The sequence below is a fragment of the Cupressus sempervirens genome, chromosome 11, assembly GCF_028749045.1.
Source record: "Cupressus sempervirens isolate cs-2001-9-10 chromosome 11, ASM2874904v1, whole genome shotgun sequence".
NCBI lineage: Eukaryota > Viridiplantae > Streptophyta > Pinopsida > Cupressales > Cupressaceae > Cupressus > Cupressus sempervirens.
Window position 1 is genome coordinate 798,374,315 of NC_143128.1, and position 24,922 is coordinate 798,399,236.

The 24,922-nt window shown below is 33.8% G+C and overlaps 1 protein-coding gene across 1 annotated transcript in view; it reads left to right on the forward strand.

Moving 5' to 3' along the window:
- LOC149531993 (E3 ubiquitin-protein ligase XBAT33-like) overlaps window positions 1-17,091 on the forward strand; it is a 32,835-nt gene extending 15,744 nt beyond the window's left edge. Inside the window, exons 10-11 of the mRNA XM_089811435.1 lie at window positions 738-829; window positions 15,993-17,091. Of these exons, the coding sequence (XP_089667561.1) occupies window positions 738-829; window positions 15,993-16,597 (697 nt within the window). The 3' untranslated portion in view covers window positions 16,598-17,091. The remainder of the gene's footprint in view (window positions 1-737; window positions 830-15,992) is intronic.
- Window positions 17,092-24,922: the final 7,831 nt, after the last annotated feature.

Below are 24,922 nucleotides of genomic sequence, written 5' to 3' on the forward strand. Positions count from 1 at the left end.
GTTTTGCTTCCCATTGGAGCTTGGAATTGGCTTGAGAGTAAAATCTTATCAAATTGTTCGATTTAGTATTTGTCCTATGGCCTGTTGATAATGTAGATGAGAGGGGATTCCTAGTTAGATGATATTCTTTACTATTTTTGGAGAGGCGTACTCCAGACCATCTACAGAAAAGGTGCTCCAAGACAAAAACCTACTATAAATGATCTTAGTTGTCACATTCATATTTCCTTGGTGATTCGGAAGTCTAAATAGGACTTACTGGGTTTTTAAATATTAGTTAGGATCAGTGGCTAATGGTTTATTTATGATGTCAGAGGCTTGGTTGTCTGGTTATTGCTTTAGGATGGGTTATGTTTGACAAAAAAATTGATTGAGAATCATAGAGTATGACTTCTTTTTGTTTAATGCAATCTTACTTATGTCTTGCTTGGAGTATGGTTACGAGTTCATGTTGGTGGGGATGCAAAAACAAATTGGGTTTGAGTTCTCAAATAGCAAGTATAGATTAATGGGTGAAAAGATGTTTGACTAATTTATAGATGACATCCTTATTCTCAAAGTTATTATTGAAGAATGTAGATGACAATCTTCTAAATATTGTTCTCTCCTACATTGTAGGTTTGCTTTTGAGTTTTTAACTGAAATTATGGGGATCTTTGTATTAAAGTCATGGAGATTATAATTCCACTACAACAGACCTGTCAAAAATTAATTGCTTTTTATATGTTTATATATAGGGAATATGGATTGGAAGCAATGAATACTGCCAGTGAAGATAGTGAGCCTTGCGCAGTTTGTTTGGAGCGCAATTGTACTGTAGCTGCTGAAGGTATTATTGTTACCTAATTCCTATTCATGATGCTATCTTGTTTCTCTGTTATTGTATTATCATATCTGGTTATATATATTGCAAATTGTGGCCCAATTCAGTGTTACACACCAATATGAATATATAATTACAAATAAAATGTCGTAATATTTTTTTTGATTTTATTTTGAATTTTATTGATTATTTTTTTTTAAGAACCTGAGAGAGGATCACTGCTTTTCTGCTTTGATAAAATTACCTTGGATTACCTGAGTTTAATGGAACAAGATAATTTTGTTGTGTGCGTGAAGCTGCTTGAGAATGGAGTTGATTCTGCAGTAGGAAGAAGCCAGCTGGTGTTAATCTTGAATTCTTATACAAATTAAAAATCCTTAAATTTCATTATTATTGTGGAAAGTTATGTTAAAACAGCTTTGACAAAATGGAGGGCATTGATGGAACTGTTAGTGCTCAATAATGGATTTTGGGGTACTCCAAGACAAGCAGTGTTTTCCTATAGTTGCACATTTGAATGAATGATGCAAACTATTAAAAAATAGAATGCGAAACTACCTAATTTTATGCATAATCTATCTTCAATAAAAATATGCTGGAAAAATCAATATATATGTGTGTGTGTGTGGGTGTAGAGACACACCAATTATATTGCATAGGACATCAAGTGAAACAACTAATTAGTAGAAAACACACACCAGTTATATTGCATAGGACATCAAGTGAAACAACTAATTAGTAGAAAAGATGAAACATGCATAGGAAAATTTAGTCCTAACCTTAAAGAGCATAAAATGAACTCTAATAAAAGCATCAAATAGGATTACACTAATCTATAAACACATACTGTGGAAAATATGAACTGCAAATACTCACAGGTCTGAACTCTCAACATTACACATCTTTTATTATAACTATAAAGAAATACACTCCTTGGAATGGAATTTTAAGGGAAAAACAGACAATATTAATAACAATCAAAATCAGAATATGTGCCCTTTAAGCAGACTGATTGCAGTATGAATCTAAGAGAGATTATAGACGAGTTGCAAGTAAAGCTCCATGTTAAGTATACGATTTGCTGGAGTGACACTTAGTTTGAGAAAACAATTATTTAGTCTGATGAACCATTTATCTCTAATCAGACTAGTTGAGACCATATTTCTCTGACTTGGAGAGTACTCAGCAAGCCTAAAATTTTCAACTGAGCAAAATCTTGACAAAAACTCGGTAACTTAGTAAGCACCAAAAATTAAAATCTCATAAAAATACATATTTGTTGTGTAAACTTCAATTACAAAATGTAATAAATTGAAGATTTACATCTTAAAAGAGAAAACACATGGTTTTATGGCAAAAGTGACATGTGAAACATGCATTTTAACTAGTGCTTTTCCTGTGTTGACATTTTTACCCCCATTTATTTGTGTCTGTAAAAATGCGAGAGTTAAACTTGTGAAAATTTGCACAGCACAAAAAATACAGAGTACTTGGCAACTCAAAGAAGAGTACTCAGAGTTTGCAATCTATGGTTGAGACTAAGCTGAAAACACATTAATCACTACATCTCAAATGGTTAACTGGCTGCTAATCTCAAAGAAGACTCCCTACATTGCCAGACCTTATTCTCATACATGTCTATGTCCTCTCTATGCTGATTTCTTTGCTGTGCATAGGTATTGCTCTGCTCTCATTGTTGTGGTGTCATTGTGAGAACACTAGCCGGGCAACTCAAGTTAAATACTCTTCATGCTTCTTCTTTGTGAGAAAAGTGTTGCCCACCAATCCCAGTCTTTCTTTCAACATCTCAAACTTCCCCTTAGTCAAGGATTTTGTCTAAATACCTGCAACCTGTGAATCAGAGTGAATATATTCATGTACAAATGCTTTCCTTTTGAACTTCTTTGAGAAAATGGTATTGAATGTCTAAGTGCTAAGAGCAATTGTGAAACACTGGATTCTTAGATAGCCCAATGCAACTGTGATAGTCATAGTTCATAATTTGTTAACTGCAATATCTGATCGGTAAGGTTTTGCTATCAACCTGCAAAGTGCAATAACCTTACAACTAGTAAACAAGGCTGTCTTGTACTTTGCAGAACAAATATTAGGTTGAGTATTCACATCAAAGCAAATGGTATGTTGGGTACTCATCAATTACATAGGGGACTTATCAACCGCATGACTGTAGAAGGATCCATCAAATTTGAATCTAAATTCCATTGTGAATTACAGATTCAGAAACATGCAAGCAGATAGAGAATCACAATCTGTCATCTGAAACTCTCTAAAATCTATACCTTGCATGCATTACCTATTTCATGCCAAGCTTCTAAGACTAGAAAATAGTGCATAAAGCTGTTGTCCTTCATGTCAAACTTAAAAGCCAACTTCCCGCTGCACCTTGTGATGAGCATCTCATTGCTAATGACAAGGACCAGGTCATCTACATAGAGTATCAAAACTAATTGATCATATTTATCAAATAATTTAGCATTGTGTGAGTAACAAGCACGTGGTGCTTGTTTGAGCTGACATAGAGACTTTTTCAACCTATGTGGGTTTCCTACTCATGTGTCTCAAACCTTTTAAGTTGACTGACATGCACTTTTTTGTTTATTTTGCCATTAAGAAAGTTTTACCCTTACACCCATCAATATCAAGACCAATCAAAATAAGATGCGGCTCATTCTCTCTAGGGTCTCTCTAGGGTAATATTCAGCAATTATGGATTTGTACTTTGCAATGCTTTTGAATGCTACATTCTCAACTTGTACAACAAGATGGAATCAATCAATGCCTTTTCAACAAGCATGGCTTTGTACTTTGCATTGCTTTTGATTGCTACATTCTTAACTTGTATAACAAGATGCAATCAATCAATGGCTTCCCTTCTAGGCTCAGCAGAATCTCCCAAACAGTCTAGCATAAAGGAAGAGGACTCCTTTTCCATGGCGTCTTGCCATGCTTTGAACTTTCCTCTAATTTGAAGGACTTCATCAATGATGGAAGACATCAATACAACAAACTAATAATTTCCTAAGGGGATGTCTTGCCTAGAAAGAAGCCTTTAGTGCTTCTTGTTTCTATGCATCTTGTAATGTCTACATAATCCATTTAGGCTTTTGGTTTTACTAGAAGGCAATGAGGTATTTAGACTTGCATTAGAATCTGGTTTAATTGTGCTGCACTTTGTGAATCAACACACGACAAAAGTCTGTTCACCTTCCTCAACATCTAGAAGGCCTCCATCAAGGGTTGAAGATATTGATAGACTGTAACTTAAAAATTTCTTAGAAGGAATGTGTCACCTAGAAATAAGTCTTCAGCATCTAGAATGCCTCTGTCAATGATTGAAGATATTGATACACCATAACTTAAAAAATTCTTAGAGGAATGTATCACCTAGAAAGAAGTTTTTAGTGCTTCTTATTTCTGTGCATCCGGTAATGCTCAAGTAAGCCATTTGAGCTATACTAAAAGGTGATGAGGTAATTGGACTTGTATTAGATGCAACACCTAGATGCACTCACGTTTCTTTAGGCAAAAAGCATATGTAATTGTGTTGATTAAATTCTGAGCAGATGTACTCATAGAGTGTTGAAGGACAGCACTCGTAAGTATAGCTCATTCTGTTAAAGCTCCCTCCTGATCCTTGCATCCTTGTCAAAGGCATCAATTTCGTTGGAGGTATATTCAATGTTAAATTAAAGAACCAGAATTATGATAATGCCACAAATAAATTGCAAAATTTTGAACAACTGATAAACACAAGAACTTATCCTGGGTTTTCACCTAGGGAACAATCCAACCCAAAGAAAGATAGATTCTTTATTCAATTTATCAAATCATTTACAAAGAGAAGCTTTGCCTTTATTGAAGTCTTTAACATAAAATGATCACTCAATGATCAGACCCAAACAAAAACATTATAGTATCAACTTCAGAAGTCACGATACTTGGAAAAACTTAAACTGACAACTCATAAAGAATACTGATCATACAACGAGCATAATGTCAATGTCAGAGAAAATTGAACAGTGTATCCTTTTTCTGAACTTAAATGACTCAGAATTATAACACATACTTTTGAGAATTTGCAGAGACATGTCATGACAACTTAAAAAATGTGATGCTACAGTAGTCATGATATGTCCTTTTTGCTTGTTAAAGAAATAATAACCACAATTACTCCAGCAGTATCCGACACTAAAACATAGAGAAACAGTGACAATAGAATGCTGTCAGTCAGCCGATACAGACATGCAGCAGGAACAATGAGAACTGTTGTCCATTATCAACGATAACAGCTCGCCATAAAGAGACCACAAACTTCACATATAGTGAGAGAATAATAAACTGCTGGTAGAACTGAAGAAAATGAATGGTGCCATGCCAGCATCCCCATGGCATCAGGAAGGACCCAAAGCAAAGAAGAGCACAGACAAAATAGGCAGGTGAAGAAAAGAAGGCACGGTGCATAATATCGAATCATAATGATGATAAACTTCTGTAGTGGTTTGTGACAGGAGAGACATAGTCGGCAACGAGAATAAGACATAATAAATAGCTGAAGATGAATAGAATTTGACTCAGGTATGAGAATGACAAAATATCAGACCTCAGAGGCAAAAGATCTATATGGCAGCTACCCAAAAATTCAAAATTCAGCTCCATTGTCACACCTCAAAACCTTAATCTGTGCACCTATCTGCTCCTTTAGTTGAACTTTTAGAGACCCCATCTTTGGTTTTTATGGCGTAAATAAAATATATTAAATCTTACTAGCCAATGGAGCTATTGAGAAAGGTCCTGCTTATTTAAAAACGAATCAAATCAAGAATCGCTCTTGATATGTGCTCACTACTGGGAAAACAATCTTGACATTTTTGACAAAGTGTGCAAAACCCTTACACATTTTTGCCTTCTCTATATTGATTATTGACAATTCTTTGAGGATGTCCTTTAAGGAGAGGTGTAATGCTGTATAGTGTAGGTGACCAAGTCTATTGAGAAAGGTCCTGCTTATTTAAAAACGAATCAAATCAAGAATCGCTCTTGATATGTGCTCACTACCGGGAAAACAATCTTGACATTTTTGACAAAGTGTGCAAAACCCTTACACATTTTTGCCTTCTCTATATTGATTATTGACAATTCTTTGAGGATGTCCTTTAAGGAGAGGTGTAATGCTGTATAGTGTAGGTGACCAAGTCTCTTGTTTTACTAGTTGGTTATTATCATACAATGGGGCTCCATGTTTGATTGAATTAGAAAACAACCCATTAAACCTCCATCCACATGAACTGTTGATCATCAAACTCAGCCTCACACCCAAGTTTTGTTATGGTTGCAATGAAAATATGCTTAGTTAAACTAGCAAAATATAAAAAGATGTCATGAAGCTCAAGAGAATTAACTAAAGCCATGTAGAAGTAAACAAATCTATCCTTGTAATTTGATGTGTATCATTATCACCAAGTCATGTTGAAATCTTCTTTTGTTGATCACATGTCTTGATGCTTTATTGTCTGCATACCATTGCAGTGTCCCCTCTTTGAAATAGGATTTAGTAATAAGGTAATGAGACAATTACAATATAACAAAATAGTAAAAATAATATAATATAATTACAAGTTATTTAATGAAAGGTTTAATAAAAAATAGTAAAAATATAATTACAAGTTAGTTTAAATTTAATGAAAGGTCAAGAGGTATACAATGAAGAATTGATCATTCAACATATAATATATAAAAGGGAGAAGAGTTCATTTGAAAGAGGATATTGAGGAGGAAGGAAAAAAAGGAAGGTGTGATTTGAGAAAGAATTAATGTAGAAGAAATTAGGGAAGTGACTTCTTTCAAAAGGTAAAAGTGATGAAAGGTTGCAACTTTTCCAAAGGGTGGTAGTTATGGAAGGTTGTGACTCTTTCAAGGGACAGGAATGATGAATGTTTGACATTGTCTCTAGAGTGGTAATTATGAAATGTGATAATCTTTTCGAAGGGCAGAAATGACCAAGTGTTATGATGCTTTTAGAGGCTGGTAATTGTGAGAGGTTGTGTCCATTGCAAAAGGGCAGACGTGGGGAAGATATGCAACCTCTTCCTTACATTTGGAGATACAAAGGGAAGAAGGTTTAATTTGAGTAGCAGCAAGAGAGATCAATTGAGAACTAAATTTTTTATTCTCAAAGGGCAGAAATGGAGGTTGATGACTGAAGTTTTATGAAAGGTGGGGACCTTTTACAAATGAAGTATAAAAGAGACCACTCCAATCATTCAAGGATCACTTATCAGTCGTCACTCATGAATCCACAAAAGCAATCATCAATTATCAAATCAAGCAAACAATCAATCAGCAAACCACACTATCAGATCAGCATTCATTCATTTCATCAATTGATCAAACCGGCACTGGTTACATATCACTCATCAATCTTCTAATGAACAATCTCTTTATCATCACTCACCAATACCCCAAATCATATAATCAAAAGCATTCATTCAGTCAATCATACAAATATCAATTATTCAACAATAATTGAATTATCAACCAGGACAAGACATAAAAAAGCATCAGTAATCTCGTATTAGCAATCACGGTCAGATGAGAATTTATATTTACTTGCAAGCAGTAAAATTCTTGTTTATTCTGGTATGCTGGAATATTTGTATGCCAGGTATAAGCAGCTATTTAATGTACAAATCCTTATAAGTGATAATGTCGATTTTAAAATAAAAAACAATCAATCATGGAAAGGTGAGGAAGGAAATACAACGATAGAGAACCACTATAGGCCTCCTTACTAGGTACCTGAATGGTGGAAGGCCACATGAGGCGAAGAGGGATGTTATTATATCTGATCTTGAGGGAAGGTATAATATTGTTTTGGGCACCTTATACTATAAGGATATTTTGTTAATTTTAAACATGAGTAATGGGGTCATCTTTTCCATTGTATTTCTTGAAATGAGGTATCTTAGTGTTTTGTGGGATCTTAGTTTGAAAAAAGGTGATGGAAGAGTGGATTGGGATTGGGTCATGTTAGTCAATTGTTGTGTTAAAGATGAAACATTTTGCAAAAAATGATTTATGGAAGCAACTGTAGGTGAATTGTCTTGTGAAAAGTTGGATTGTGATGTAGGGTTTGTAGGGATATTATGGTTGGTATGTGGAATAATTTGGTCGGTAGGTGGAAGAGATGGTTGGTGCAGGTTTAAAGAAACATAAGGAAGATTGATGAAGATGGATCATAAGTTTATTGATTGATAGTATTAGTCCCATTATTGACATGAATGACATTAACATTTTGTGCAGCAGTAGTCATGATAGAAGATGTGCATGTAGGAATGTTGGGTATTGTTGTAAGAATGGCATCTCAAATGAGTTTTAAGAGTGGTATATCCAAGCACTTACACACAACTTCACCTATTCCAATTATATCATTATTAAGTGTTCTCTATCACATTATGTTAATTTTAAACCCAATGCTAAATGTGCTCAATTTTAATCTATCAACAAAATCTATAATGATGAAAAGCATCATATACCATGTCTCTTCAACTCCATTGATACATGGTAAATAAATCATCACATATGTTGGTGGTTTACTATACATCCATTTTAGCTCTCAACATAATTTACTCTGCTTGACTTAAAACATCTTGAATCATAGATTTACAACATTATTACACAAATGAAACAACAATGCAAAAATGAAAATTTTTCAACTTGCATGAGATCTTGAGTGAATCCAATAGAGTCACGAGTCCTCAATGATTGTTGAGTGCTACCCAACCATGTAATATTTATAGGTCCACTCCATAGTGTTAAGGAGATAATCATATGGGACAGCAAAATTATAACACAAAACACAACACGCCAATAAATATTAATAACCATTATAACATACCAATTATCATGATTAACCAAAGCATATATTATCATAATGCCCAAGGGGGGGAACATCATTAACATACAAGCATGAGAGATGAACCATATCACATATTAAGCACATACCAACCATTATGTATACAAGTACGAGCACATATAGAATCAAGGTTTCAATCAGACTCTTGGCTTTAACCTTATTGTACTTGGATATAAAATCCAACTACAATAAGGTTGACTTCCCCGACATTCAAACATAGCTTATAAGAGATGAACCACATCACATAGAAACCACTTGCCAACCATTAAGGATACAATTTAAGTATGAACACATATGCGATCAAGTTCTCAATCGAACAACACACACATGGCTAGAGCCATTTCTTTCATTGGATATAAAATCGAATGACAATAAGGATGTGGATCCCAAAGGAAGGCAAGATTGCAATGACAGTATCTCAATGGCTCAAGCATCCTTATCGTGGAGTGAGGGTGTCCCTTGGTATACAACAGTCTTGGAGTGTGGCATGTCCTTGGCACTTAGGGTATGTCACAAAATCAACATTATAATTTTCATATTGTGCCTTCGCTTACACTCTTATGTTACCAAACTTGCATCTGGGTTTGTTGTTACTGCCCCATGTTATTTTGATTATCACTTGAATTAAGAACTCTTGCATGTTGGAGATAACAACATTGAGAGCCACTGCTTCACAACCCTCTATACTACAAATCCTAAGCTCCTTACTCCCAATTACTATTTGTGTATGACACACAAACTATTGTGAAGAAAATGGGATAACAATTGAACATGGTCCCAAAAGATTCCTAACAAAAAACAATGACATTTATTTTCTCCTATTACAACTCATTCAAAAGTGATCTAAATAAAAAATGATCTTGTTTTTCCAATGAAAAGACTAGAAAATTGCCAAATTCATTGTTGTTGAATGCTTGATTATTTTTGAAAAGAAAGTGAATCAAACTCTAGATTTCACCTTAGATGTTCAATTTTGATGAAACAAAAGTCAATTTGGGGGTTTTTTGACCTTCTGAATGTGATACCAATATTTGATTTGCATCAACAAGCTCCAATCTCAACCTGCAAAAAAAAATCTCTCCAATGGCTATGCAATGAAACTCCTATGGCTCTGATACCATGTAAGAATTTGCCTAAGGCAAGAATGAAATGCCAAGATCTAGAAGCTCAAGAGACAGCACAAGAGAGACAAGATATGATCAAATGAGAATGGATATTAGATGATTGTATATGAGATGATTAGATGAATACACACTAGAAGTGCCTGTATATAAAAGCAACTAGAAGGACTAGGAGTCACACAAGAGATAAGGATTACAACTTAGCACATGTCCACCAAAGGTGGATTATCCTCCATTGAGCATAGGAGTTTGTGTGATGATGAAAGGATAAGTTTACATAGGTGTATCTCATAAAGAGATGTTGTAGGCACCATGTGCTCTGATAAGTTGCTAACTCCTGTGTTGTCAACAAGACAACTCATATGACTATGCATATTCCTAAGTGTCTACATGACAACTAATATAAAAATGCAGTATCCTAAGTAAACTTAAGTAAAGTGTAATTATAATTAATTATTTACACTAACACTCTCAATTCTGAAAATGTGTTATACATCATTAACATACAATGATTCAAGGCAACTAGGAAAATAAACAATCTTAATGCAATGCCATAATCATGAGCTTTTCACAATCCAAAGACTCCAAAATTGATAGGGGTTAGCAAACACATTGTGTTAGCAACATCTTTGATATAATTATCGTTGGGGAAATAACCCTGTTAAATTCACGAACCAGAATAACATAAACACTAGCAACTATCTCAAAAAAACACAAGAACGCCAGAGATACCTCGGGAAAACCCTCCAACTTGAGGGAAAACCCAGCCACACCAAAAATCAAATTGAACATCACTTTAACAAGTTCTAAGCAGGCAGATTCATTGTTCATATTTTCAACACTATGTTGCAGGGTACAGGTTTTGGGAACAAGAGGACAAGGGCCTAAGTTTAGGGATGGCAGGGGGTGCAAAACAAGAGTGGCATGGGGATAGTGCAAATACATATAGTACTTGAAATTTAGTTATAAAAATATATGTAAGGAATAATTTTAACAGTTGCAAATGAAACTTTGGCATTCTATGTATGGTTTAAACTTGTACCTGACTAAGAAGCTAAAGAAGGTGTTAACTAAATCTTCAAAGCTTACAACCTTAGTTACCGGATTCGTGCCCTAGAGGCTGGATCCAGATTTGGATTTGTGCTTGGATTCGTCCATATTTTTAAAAAAAATTTCTTGCTTTTTTGAAAAAAAATTATTTTATTTTTCCGATTATTTTCTTATAATTATAACGGCTTTGATCCATAGATTCATACCAGAATCACAAATTCATACTATGAAATGATTTAGTTTTAGATTTATGTATATTTCTCTCATTTTTTAGTATATATATATATATATATACACACATGAATCCTCCACGGATTCGATTCATGTGCCCAAATTGGATTCGTTTCACAAATCAGTAACTAAGCTTACAACTCATTAGAGTGATGCTCAATTTGATTGAGCAATCAGCTAGTTTGACTAATCAATCAACTTAGTCTAACAATTCCTAATCAAAGTAGTGGAGGCCAAGTAACATCCATGAATTGCATTTAGCCCCAAATAGTTAATTGGGTGTCAATGTCAAAGAAAACTGCTTACGTAGTTGGGCCTCTCTGCATGATAATCACACTATTGCACACAGGTCTAGATTTATTGTTTCTATAGTTTTGCCATCACTGTGAGAACACTATATGGGCAACTGAAAGTTGAAACACTAACACCTAGAAATCAATTACAAAATATAAAATCAGACTACAAAGCAGGAAAATAGTGAAGAACCCTATGAGGCTCAATCTTGTGTGGGCTGCAGGTCCATGATGTTGAATTTCTAGAATCCAGGCTGGCTTTCAATTGATTAATCTCAGACTCATTATATATGCTATTCAAAATAGCTAGATTGTTGTCATGAAATAGTGTCTCATCATCATATATTGCATTTTTGGATTTTTATCAATCTAGTCAACATCAATTTATTGTGTCTTGGACACCTCCCATGTTGAAAGTTTTAGAAGTGTATGTGTTCAAAGTAAACATACATCAACAATGCTCTTGAGTGGATAAGCTACGTGGCTGGCTTAATATATGTTTTGCCATCCATGATACATTTTTTTGTTTCCTTGCTCATAAAAATTCCATCATTACACTTTCAAATTTGTTTCCATCATCTAAGATCTATTTAATGTCTATTATGTATTTAAAACTCTGAAATACATCATACTTATGAAAGAGAAAAATGCAAAAATAACTGTGAATTCCTAGTTCAGGGTTCTGGCTTTGAACAGCACATAATTGGAGAAAAAAATCTGTACCAGTGCAAGGGTTCCTGTGTGCTGTCAGTCAGTCCTTTGAATAAGGGAAGAGTATCTTGAAATGATAATAGTAGCCCTTTGGCACGTTCACATTGTCTCTAGAGGACTCAGTATAGAATGATATCGGACTGATACAGTGTCCAACAACATAAAGGTAGCCATGTTTGCCATTGGTTTGTACTTGTTCGTGTCATAGTGCATCCTAGACCTTCTGCTGTCTTAGCCCTATGCATAGCCTCACAAAAATAGTTCATCAGGGATTTTTCTCCATCAACCTCTGACTAGAGCTTTGCAATGGCCCATTGTTGTATATCTGACCAAAAACTCATGGAAAACACATGGTTTTGATGTTGCCATTAATATGATTAGCATAGCGAGAGTCAACAACTCAATTGAAAATAACATATGTTTCATGTTCATGTTCTGTGGACAAAGGGTCTGGAATGCAAGAAGTTCCTTACCTTCTGAACCGTTTAGGATTATTAAAAAGTTTGGTGAGGACTCGAGTTGTCTCCACATTTTTTTTTTTGAATGCGAGTATTTATATCCTGCTTTATATCTTGAAAGCTATGTATTACAGACTTAGATGTTACATATTTTCTGTCAGTTCCAATGGCCTTCACATGAATTTAAAAATTACTTAGCCTTAGCCTTGAACTTAAACTTGAAGATGGCTGTAAACCAACTAAAGATTTGTCCATTGTTTCTCATTCGTTGGATTTTTCTTACAAATTTTACAGCTGAACAGTTTTCTATCATAGTTGTGACCCCTTAATGCCTTTTGAGTATTCATTCAGAAGTTTAAGTCCTGTAAGGGTGCATCTTCACCCTCAACCGTTGGTCCCCTGTCCAGAACTTCCATCAGTTCTAATGGCCTCCATATTACAGAAACTTAGCCTTAGCTTTTTTCTTTGACTATTAGACAACCATAGATCAGATGAAGAAGTCTCCAGTGTTTTAAATTCTGTGAAATGTCCCTGCAGATTTATTTCTGATAATATTTCTTCATTGTTGTTATGATGCTTTCACAGCCTTGGTTCATTTAGAAGTCAAGCAACAATAAGATACATCATCTGCATGGTAACATGGCTATTGTTTGTAGGACATTACAGTTACTTCTGGGCGCCCTGGGCTCTTTAATTCATCCCCACATTTCCTTAACTCCCTCCAAAAGGTACTTGGTGGAAAATTGCTTTATGTTTTAACATTGTAAGGCCCAGTCTACCTTGCTTCTGACAGGAGAATAAAAGCTTCCAACTCCCAAAGGCTTTCTTTTGTTACCATGGCTATCTAACTGAAGAAAGCTTTAAAGATTTTTCTCTAATTGTTGAAGATGTTTCTTAATAGAAGAGCAGCATAGGACAAGTATGAATGTTAGGAAGATAAAACTTGTGGATGCTCCTAGATTCCACTGCCTAATGACGTCAATTTTTAATTTATCTAACCTATTTGGCACTTCAGCTTCAAGTTTTGATATTGAGATTCCATTCAAAGCAGGTGATGCCAAAACCAACTTTATATCTCTAAAGCAAGCTTAAGGGTTATCAATTGTTATCTCAATGGTATTACAGATACATCACCCCAATGTACAATGATGACATTTTACCTTACCTTTGGGCACTTTTAGCTTCATTATTTGGAATTGATATTTTATTCAAAGTAGGCGACTCAAACATCAACATCATATTTTTAAAGCAAGTTGAAGGTGGTCATCCAAGTGGCATTATGCATACTTCATTTTATGTTTGAGCTCTCACGGCCATGAAAGTTCAACATAATTTCATAGTTAAGAACTTAAGAGATATTTATGTGGCTGTTATTTTGGAAGCAATTCAAAAGAAAATAATATGATGGCTTTCTGATCAAATATAATATTAAGGGATATGAGGCTAATGAAGATCCTTGGTGAGCTTACATTTTTAACATGAAAGCATCTTTTAACTGCTAACATAGCCAAAGCATCCTTTAAGATATTCACTGTAATTCCAAGATCTTATTACCTAAGCCTAATAACCCTAACTAATTATTGTACCTCCATTCTGTTAGGCAATGCTTTCTCAAAATCTAGCAATGCAATTTCCACCTCCACAAGGGACCTGTCCATGCTGCTCCGTTGGGGCCATAGAATTAATTCTAGGGGTGAGAACTAGAAAATAAAACCGTCCATTAATTGGAAATGGCATCCTGCTGCGGGGAACTAGCCTATAGATAGTAGGGTCCCCCACTGCAGGGGTGTTCATGTGGATATAGAAGTGGTGGCAGGCTGATGCCATTAACCATAGAGGCCCTATCGAGTCCCCCCACCCTGCAGGACATTGCCTACCATCACTTGTAAGAAACTTCATATGGATAACTTTCTTTCCAAATTTCTTTAGTGATTGTCTCACTAGAGGAAGAACATTTATGAACTCTTCTGATAGATCTGAAAGACCAGAAAAATAAATACTATTGAGGATGTGAATTGAAAGATTTTGAGTTCTTTCATTTTTTAAGACGCTTTGACTTGTAAGAAACTTCATATCTTTTCTGATAGTCTCACTAGAGGAAGAACATTTATGAACTCTTCTGATAGATCTGAAAGACCAGAAAAATAAATACTATTGAGGATGTGAATTAAAAGATTTTGAGTTCTTTCATTTTTTAAGACACTCTGACAAGTTTGAATTTTGAATTGTTTGATTCTGGAAAACATTTTAGATGGAAGTATTGGATTGAAAATAAAGAGAGAGAAAATGGAAAAATGACAAACAACTTATCATGGACACAAGGCAAAAGTTTAGGTGTTTTATTTGCCCTTCAATTAGGTCATCTTATTTGCAAATAGATATTGGCTAGATACCGTTGATAGTAATTGATCTGTACATATTCAAAATAGTTTGTAGGAACATATTCAAAATAGTTTGCATCTATGGAAGATAGTTGTGTTCCAATGAGAGAGAGTCTCCACAATATTGGAAATAAGACCAAAAGTTTCTTGGATAAAAAACATTCACCAGCTTTTGTACAAAATGATCCTGTGAAAAAGGTAAAGCATACAAAAATGGACTAGAACAGATATTGGTGGAATACCTATAATGGTAGTCAATTTGTTATGTTGAGGGTGCACGTGTATCCCAAAGTATATCACTGAGAACATATTCAAAATAGTTTGTATCTTATACAACAAAGTCAATTTTTAATAAGAGAGATTCCTCAAGATGGAGAAATAATACCAAAAGTTAATTGGTCAAGATACTGACGTAATTGATATAAAAATGACCTTTCTAAAAATATTCTTCTGATAAGACACTGATCGCTCAGCATTTGCATTAGCTAATTCTTTGCGGGACATTACAGTACGGAGTTCCTTAGAGTAACAACTTAGAAATTACTACTAGAAAAGCCAAACAGGAAACAGTGGAAGACAAATTCCACCTTAGGTATCATTTTGGGGCTTCAGACCCAAATCTCTACAATGAGAACCCTGGCACTTTTAAATCCTTGTACAGTATAAAATATTTTGGATTCTCTCTGATTTGTAATGGTACTATCATTTTTAAAAACATGGTGAATCTTCTCTCTTTCCGAGAAATAAGTAGGCCCTTCCTTACCATGTTTATACCTAACAAATTTTTAGATTGAATATAGACACTTGTGACAATTTTCTGTTTTGATGCCAGTGGTTTATAATTTTATATTAGTACCACTAGACTCTATTTTTTAACTTTTTATAGTTTTACTGTCTGATGCACCTTCATGTTTATCAGTGTTATTGTTGAAATTGTCTAATGCAAAGTGGGAAATTGTTGCTAATGACTTATTCCATGTGTATTGTACAGGTTGTGGCCATGAACTTTGCACGAAATGTGCTTTGTATCTATGCTCGACAAACACTGCTAGCTCCACTAATTCAGACCCTCCTGGGTCCATATCATGCCCCTTCTGCCGTCAAGGCATTGTATCCTTTGTGAAGTTGCCTGGTTCACCCTCAAAAGAGCTCAAGTTGAACATTACTCTTGGATTGTGCACTCCGTGTGCAGCAGATGTCTGTGACTCAGATTCTCCATCAAGCCCAGTAGGTCAATCCGAGTGTCATAAAAATAGGGATTCGTCTGTATCTTCAGATTCATTTTGTAGTGTGTCTTGTACTCCCTTTCCATCTGTTAGCCTACCGTTGTGCGCATGCAACAATGAACCTGGCACTTCACTTGAAGCTAGACAGGACACTGGAAGTTCTCAGCAAGCACAACCACCTGTGCAGGATGCTTCCGCCACAAATTCAATTTCCCCTGAAAATGGTTCTGATTCCTCTCTTGAACATAAGGAAGCAGTTAGCCCAAGGGTACAGAAAGCAAGCTGCTCAAAAATGTTGTTTTGGAGCAGGAAGAATAGTCAAAGAGAGAAGCCTGGAGAACAACCTTGCAACTCTGAAATAAGTGTTTGACTTGTTTTTTCCTGTTATAGTTGTCTTCTAGGGGCGAGTAGTGATCCATGATTGTATTCTATTTAATTCTGTATAATTTACATTCATTTTTTATTCGTCCAAAAATTTCCAAATATGACGGTAACCAGCTATTTGCATCCTTTAATATTGATGATGCAAAACTGGCACTACAGCACACATACATGTTTCCTAGTTGTGGTGAAAGAGAAGAAATATTACAATTTGGGATACACCCGAGATTACATTTTTGGACACATCTACTTGAAAGTTGCATTTTGGAACAGGCATTGGCATGATCCTTCACAGTCAGATATGAATCCACCCTTGATTTGGCTTCCACGAAGATGTTTACAAAGCTGCTGTATATGATTCTGCGTTGTTCTTGATTCACAAGAGATGTTACTAGTTGTATCATAATGTCAAGTGGGAAATCATAGGATTGATCACATATAAAAGAAAGCTTGATCTTTGAGTCAGTTTTTGACTTTTTTCAATTCCCAGACACTCTCAAAATTAACTGGCTGCACTCTTAAAACCCAAGAGTTGTGATTTGGCAAATGTCAGTAAACCCTAGAAATCAGGATAGCCAAAAGGTGGGCTGCACAAAACTTGCAGGCCTGAGGGAGAACATTTTTTATTTCAGATGCGATTACATTTAGGGAACTTCTATAAATTTATATTAATAATAGCTTACCAATAGGCAAAAAGCAGGTTTAATAGTTTATCATGCCAGAGTATAGGACATGAAAGGGTCACTAATGACGTTTTATTTCAATTAAATACATATATTTACCTAATATGACTGGCTATGCACGGCATACATAGAATAATATTAAATTAAAACGTGTTTATCAGTCGCACCCCATAAACAGTTACTACATAAATGCAGAAAAATCAGAATTGAGTATTTTTTGAATTCAAATATTTTCATTGTACTTATCAAGATCATTGTTATTATCCTTATTTGACTTTACTACTACAACTGTAACGTCTTCTCCTTGGTTTGCATTAAAAACGACGCTCCTTATAAATCCAAGATCTCTTTTTTCCAGGGTATCACCCGAGTACTTGTATTTTAACAACTATAATATTATGTTTTATATTTGTAATTTTTTTTTTGGTTAGTATTGTAAAATAATTTATCCAATATATGTTTTTATAGCTCGGCAATTGATATATTTTACTAGCATGCCTAAAATTTTGTTTAAAATAAGCTGGGAGATATCCAATTTCAAGTAAAAATGATATCTAATTAATTTTTTTATTATACTTAAATTAGTATTAGGATTCTAAAAATAAAATTATAATATAAATAATATTATAATAAAAACATAAGCTGAAATTAAATTACAAGTATTTTTTAAGTCAATCAATCAAATCCAAAATAAATTGTGTATACATTTATCCTATTTACAATCCATCAAGATATGCTGTGTTTTTCAACTTTTTTTTAAAATCGACTTTTAAAATTGTTAGAATTTATTTTTTTATTTAGTTCTTCACGTACTTTCTAATTTTTTTAAAAATAAAAATTTTAATTTAAAAAATCTTAGATTTTCTTTCTTAAAAAATCTTTACTAAATTGTTAAGATATATTTCTATTATAATTTTTTTAAAATCAACTAAAACACCTAAAGTGTTTTTAATTATCTAGTTTCTTTAAGATTTTAATTTGTAACTGCCACTTTCTATTTATTTTATATTAAATATTTTTAATCATTATACAGCGAACTCAATACAAGACTATTGTGGTTATTATGACAGGATAATAAACTGCTACCACAACAACAGTCAATTTGAGAGTCTATTATTATCATTTTTATTAAATATTGTTATTTAAATTAGAACTGTCATATGCCTATCAAATTTAATCGAAATTTTGAATTTTTTTATTGAAAGCTTATTGTTTACATTGAAGATTGCTACCACTGTAAAAAAAAAAAAAAAAAAAAAAAAAAAAAAAACCTCTGGGCTTAATTGATTATAAAAGTTATTAAAAAACATTTACAATATCCAAAAGCTTCTGCTCACTCCATAGCCCAATTTCCATGCAATCCAGTTCAAACTACATGATCCGACCCCTTTCTACTATTTTAAGGTATTTCAAGCCAAATCTATGTTTCCCAACACAGTTTCTCGAGGCTTCACCATTCCATTCGTTTTCCGTATTGTTCCATTATGCAACAATTATCTCTTACTCATCCGGCGTTGCACCATGAACACACAGTCCTCTGTTTGATCTCCGTCAAAAAAAAACACTCGCCAGTTCGACTGTAAACTCATGATCTCTTGTCACTATTTTCAGCTTTTGCCATTCGATTAAAATCTCGATTCTGTATTCAACTCTCTCCCCTCGTTTGGGCCATCGTACAAAAGGAACAAATCCCAGCTCCGTTTGAATCTTCAAAACATTCGCTGTAATCAAAACCAATTCTAAAAAGGATTCAAGCCCATCTGGCAGAGCCGCCTCAAATAAAGAGTTAAACACCAATGTCAGAGTTAATGCTGCAATATCGCCTCCATCTTTCACCCTACCTTGAGATCTCAGCTCTCATCTGCCTTGCTAAAATTTGCATATATTTTCTTAGTCATTATAATGATGATCAATTCACTGTGCTACCTTCCCCATTGTCAAATCTATATTCCTGCCCATTTTGAAAGCACATCGGCTTCCTTATTGTGCTCCCTGCGTATGTGACTTACCCTGTAATTTTCGAAGTATTCTTATCCTTCATTAATAGCCGAAGTATTCTTATCCTTCATTAATAGCCAAAATATAATTTTGCAAGTGCCATGTATGCATTAGTCATCATTTTTGGAATGGCTTGAGTGATAATCAACGAGTGTGAAGTTTCCTTCATAACCGAGCCTCTCTCGAAGACACTTCACCTGATAAAAAAAACTGTCATTTGCAAATTGCAAGTGTGATATGGGATCAATACCATCTGCCACCTTGACGCCTTTCCATTTTCTGGGTTCTCTTTTCCTAGAAATCAATCTACCCAACACCCCTGCGAAAATGGTGAAATAGGATCACATTGCCTGTTCCCAATTTTACCTCAAAATATCTCCGTTGATTAACATTCACCAGCATTGAGAACTAGGGGTTCCAATACAACCATGTATCCAGGATACCTATTCTTTCCAAAAACTAAATCTCTCCAATACTTTAAGCAAGAAGCCCTTATAAACCTAATATATATTTTTAACCATCATTTTTTATGCTTTAGCTAGCCTAATAAATGCACAGTTTCATGTGCTATAATGATACCTTCAAAGATTGACCACCTCCTGCTCTACTCATATAAATGTATCTAAAACCTTTTAAAATCTATTGGCAATAATCTTAGAGATGACTTTGTAAACAATGGTACATAACAAAATCAGTTTGAAATATTCAAAAGTGTTAAATCTTAAATCTTTTAGAGCCCTTTTGGTTGTTGGTATAGGAATAGAGAATTAGAAATTGAAAATTGGAATGGGAATGGGGATTATGAATGAGAATTAGAAATTGCTATTATGTATGTTAATCTCATATTTGGTTCTACAAGACTAGAATTGAAAAATAGATGGAGAAAGAAGAAGCATATGAGCGACTCGGTGCCCATCTTCTAAGCTAAGCAACCAAATGCCTTTCCAATCTGGGTTTAGTATGTTCTGTACATGAAATATTGCTCTCAATTCCCATGTCGCTCACACACATAGTGCACAAAACTTGTCATCATTTTCCATTCAGAACAAGTCCCTTTAGCCATATGCTTATGCCAATAGCAGACTTTCATAAGTCCAAGGAGAACATTATGATTATTGTCAGATTTTGTCGTCTAAAATAATTTAATCTTCTTTGCAATTTTCTTGTTAAGGCTTGACTTAAGTATGATATTTTTTCCCTCTAATGTCTGTTGTTATTGATCAATTGCTCATAATTTAAAACTAAATTGTGCCACATCATCAAATTTGGCCATTTCATCTGGTATTTTGATTATTGGATTTCCTTGCATGTTAATTCCCATAACTTGGAACTCAACCACCAACTGTTGAGGAACATTGTCACCATTGTGTAAACCATGTTTGGCTTCATATCCTTGCACAAATAAATTGCTATAAGCCCTTCCCACTTGATTGTTTTACTGTTCGTTTTACGAATTCATGGTGAATGAGACATTGGTTCATGGGAGTCCAGAAATAACACCCGATTTGGATTCGCTATTCATGCATATGCCAGCTAAATTAGCAGATTGCCATGGGTTTCAATGCACACAGAATTGGTTTCAACATATACGACCTTCCCATCACCTTCGATCAGTCCACCATAGATTTGAAAAAATATTAATTTTGGAAAAGTTAGATTGAGAATAGGAATGACCCATTCCAATAACAGGTATTTTTGGGAATAGATAAAAGCTTATTTTGGGGCTAAAATGGGAATACATAATTCTATTCCTCAATCCAATTATGCCCACCAAACGAAGAAAAAAATTCATATTTTAATTTTCAATGACTATTCTAGTTGTATTCCAACAACCAAATAGGCCCTTAGAGACTAAAGCAATAAAAGTGTTGTTAAATTCACAAAGAATGGGTTCATCCCTTCTTGACTCTTCTACTACCTCCCATAAGTAATGTTAAAAAAAACTTCCAAAAAAATTATAACAAGAAAACCATTTGGTCTTGTCCCCTCGCCTACCCCACCCAAACCAAGAAGTGCACTCTTCACTTCCTCAATAGTGACTTCCTTTGTTATCATTGGATGATGAGCATCCATGACGCAAGGGGGACTGATTTCTAGCACTTATGTATCAACCTATTCTAAATCATATCCCTCTACCTGAATTCATGAAAAGAACCTAACAACCTCCTGATTGACAATTCTGCCTCATATACTACTTCCCCATTGGCATCCTTATAAAAAAATCTATAATTTGCTCTTATCTTATCACCCTTTTTAAACCAAGTTTCACATGATTTTCGTGTGCAAAACACCTCCTTCGTGCAACTATCAACATACTCTTTGTGTAACTATTTTTCTAGATTGAAGTCATCCTCACTCATCCCTTTCTCAATCAACATACATATTCTTGTATTTCTCCCTATTCCACTTTTTTAGTTGGTCCTTTAAATATTGTAGATTCTTAAAGAATAAAATATCTTTGTTACCTTGAACTCCTTCAAACTTGGTTCCTCCAATCAACAACATGATCATTAAATCCTTCATCCCATAACCACAACCTCAAACTTAAAAGTACATTGATCAAGTGTAGCATCCTCTTATAGTCTCAATCAAATTGGACAACATTGCTCTTAGTAATATGGAACAGGGTTGAATTTACCATTTAGTCTTTAATGCAAATATTTTGTAATTACCAAATTAAAATCACATATATTATTCTTTCCTCATTATTTAATATTCTTATTTTACATGAATTTCCACATAATTTGTAATGCATGTTTATCTATTTAACATGTCATACTTAAAATAACTCATATGAATACAACATATTATTTTAATTTATTATATTTAAGATGTTATATTAAAATAAACTTAGAACATACACACACACACACACCAATACCATGTATATAGTTCCACATCATATTATACTCTATATATATTTATTTTCTAATAATAAAATATTTCATATTCTTTATGTAATAAATTTTATTACCTACTAAAATTAAAATGATTCCAACGTTTACACAAATAGTGATCTTGATATTTTTATCTTATTCATAAAATTGAGAAAAATATATTAAACCAAAAAAATAAAGTTACATACATTTCATAAAGTTACTCTCTTTATCATTTTAGTTTTCTTTTTATTTAGCCTTGTTTATAGCATAGTCCTTCCTAAAAATATGGCTTGATGGATATTGGTTCCTCATTTTATGTTGGTATTTCTTTCTTTCTTGTTCTATTATTTAATTTGTTCACTTCTAGTGGATGTTTATTTCTCATTCTCCGTTCTTTTTGTATGTGCTCTTTGGAAACCGCTTGTGACTCTTTAGGGGGTTGAGTTTAAATTAATATTTTGTTAGTTTCATTTTACAAATCAATAGTAATGGATTAATTTAGATATGTTTTGTTTCCAATTATATAATTGATTATGACTATTATTATTAATTAGTTATAAAATTAAGCTTCATATGTATTATCAATTAATTGTTATTTCTTATATTGATAGTTCATTTAGCTAATTAAGTGTCTTATATATTATTGATTTACATGTTTGTAAATGAATTCTTTTGATCAATTTATTATAATAGTATTAATGTATATTAATTATATGTAACACTTTCTATATACATTAGTTATGTGTTAATAATAATAATATATTATTATAATAGTAATATATTATATCATTATACTAAGGATAGATCATATCAATTTGTATCCCATAGTTATTATCTATCATTATTAGGGCTCAGGACAAGTTTGCCCTTCCTCAGTTTGCTTGCCCTCAAGCAATTTCTATTTTTCACACGTCATCGTCTAATATAACTTGTATCTTTCACTAGTTGATTTGGGATTTATTACTAACCCTTTTTGTGTCTTTTTGCCTTTGTTTTTCTTTTATTTTCTTTGGATTTATTTTTTCTTTGTTTTTGTGCTCTTTTGCATGGGAATGGAGTTAGGATCCTAGGTGTAGGGAGCTTATGTCCTTAAGCTTAGTGATGTTCTACCTTGCTGTGACATTATCTTTCTTCTTTTCTTCCTTTACCAAGAGTATGAATTGCCTCATACTCCCACTAAATTGGGGGATAAATGTACCATCTCAAAATGGATGCACTTTCTTTTGAGACATTTTATTCCTTCTTTGTGTGGTTTCAGTCTCTTTTTCTCCTCTCCTCTTCCATTTCACTCTTCTTTGTCATCTCTTGCTTTCCAACATGGTCTTTGTGGTGTTATTTTGATACCCTTTTGACCATATCTCATGTTCATCTCACTACCTTTCAATTTCACTTGCATCACCTCTGAACACTTTTTGTGGTCTTCCCATATTGCCATTTGGGACCAGGTCAACCCAGGTTGACAAGGTCTAGATGAGGTCAACCCATGTCAACCTAGTCAAGGACTAGGTTGACCCAAGTTGACCAAGTCCCTAGTGATTGCAGGGTTTGGGGCCCAAAAGTTCTTTAGTTTGCTAATTAGTTTAATTAACTCCCCCATCAACCTGAGTTATTTTCTAGACCAAAAACTAGTATAAAAGGAGGCTTGAGGACTTCATTTTCATATCCCACATTCTCAAGACATCTACAAGAAATCAAGTAAACAAGGTGTTCTCCTTCAAACAATGCTTGAAAGACATTATCCTATCTTAAATTTAAATCTAATAGATTTGATTATTTTTAAAGTGATTCCTATGCCTAGATCATTCTAGTCTAGATTATTGAAACATTGATCATACTTGACATAATGATGAAGATCATGATCCCAACTCAGATATTGTCAAAATGTTCCTCCATTGCAATGCGAACAATATAAATAATTCCTCTAGTGATTAGCATGCGTTGAGACCTTTATTCCTTACTTCCCTCCTATACTCGTCCTAAGGAGAATGTGGATTTACTTATTGTAGGGTGCTTGACAACAATATATCTTCTAGTTTTACTCTGCCTCTCCCTACATAACACCATCTATCAACTCCCTAGAGTATAGTGGGTGAATAAGAGAATTGTCTTAAACATTCTAATCCATTTAAAAATAATAGTCATATTCACATAAACTTCATAAACATAAATCATTTTATTAGACTAGATATGCAACATTTATTATGCATCTATATCAACATCATATAGGGAACTCCATAAGATATTGATACATAAATATGCAAAGACACAAAGCACACTAATTGTGTTAATCCCTACCAAAAATACATGTTTCACGATGCAATAAGAAAACATGAATTAAGAAAATGACAACCATTTATTAGTTAATATTACCAGCGATGATCTCAAATACCAGATGGATCTTTCTTGCTCATTTTTTAATATAATGAATGGTAGAATTAATATGCTTAGGTAGAAACAGGCTTCAAGAGGGTCCTTCATGAACAAAGCCTGTTTGGGAATCTTCTCCTCACTGCGCTCGAATTACTCTACCTTTCACAAACTCCCTCTTCATTAGAAAACTTGGCTTGAATCTTGAACAATTTATTAATATATGTAAAGACACAATGTAGACATGTTGATGCATGAAGACACGAAGCAAATACAATGCATACACATAAAGACATAAAACATGATTTATAGACTTGAAACTATACACTTGAATGTAGAGAAACAAAAATAACATACTTAAATATTTACTATTTATCTCTTTGATAT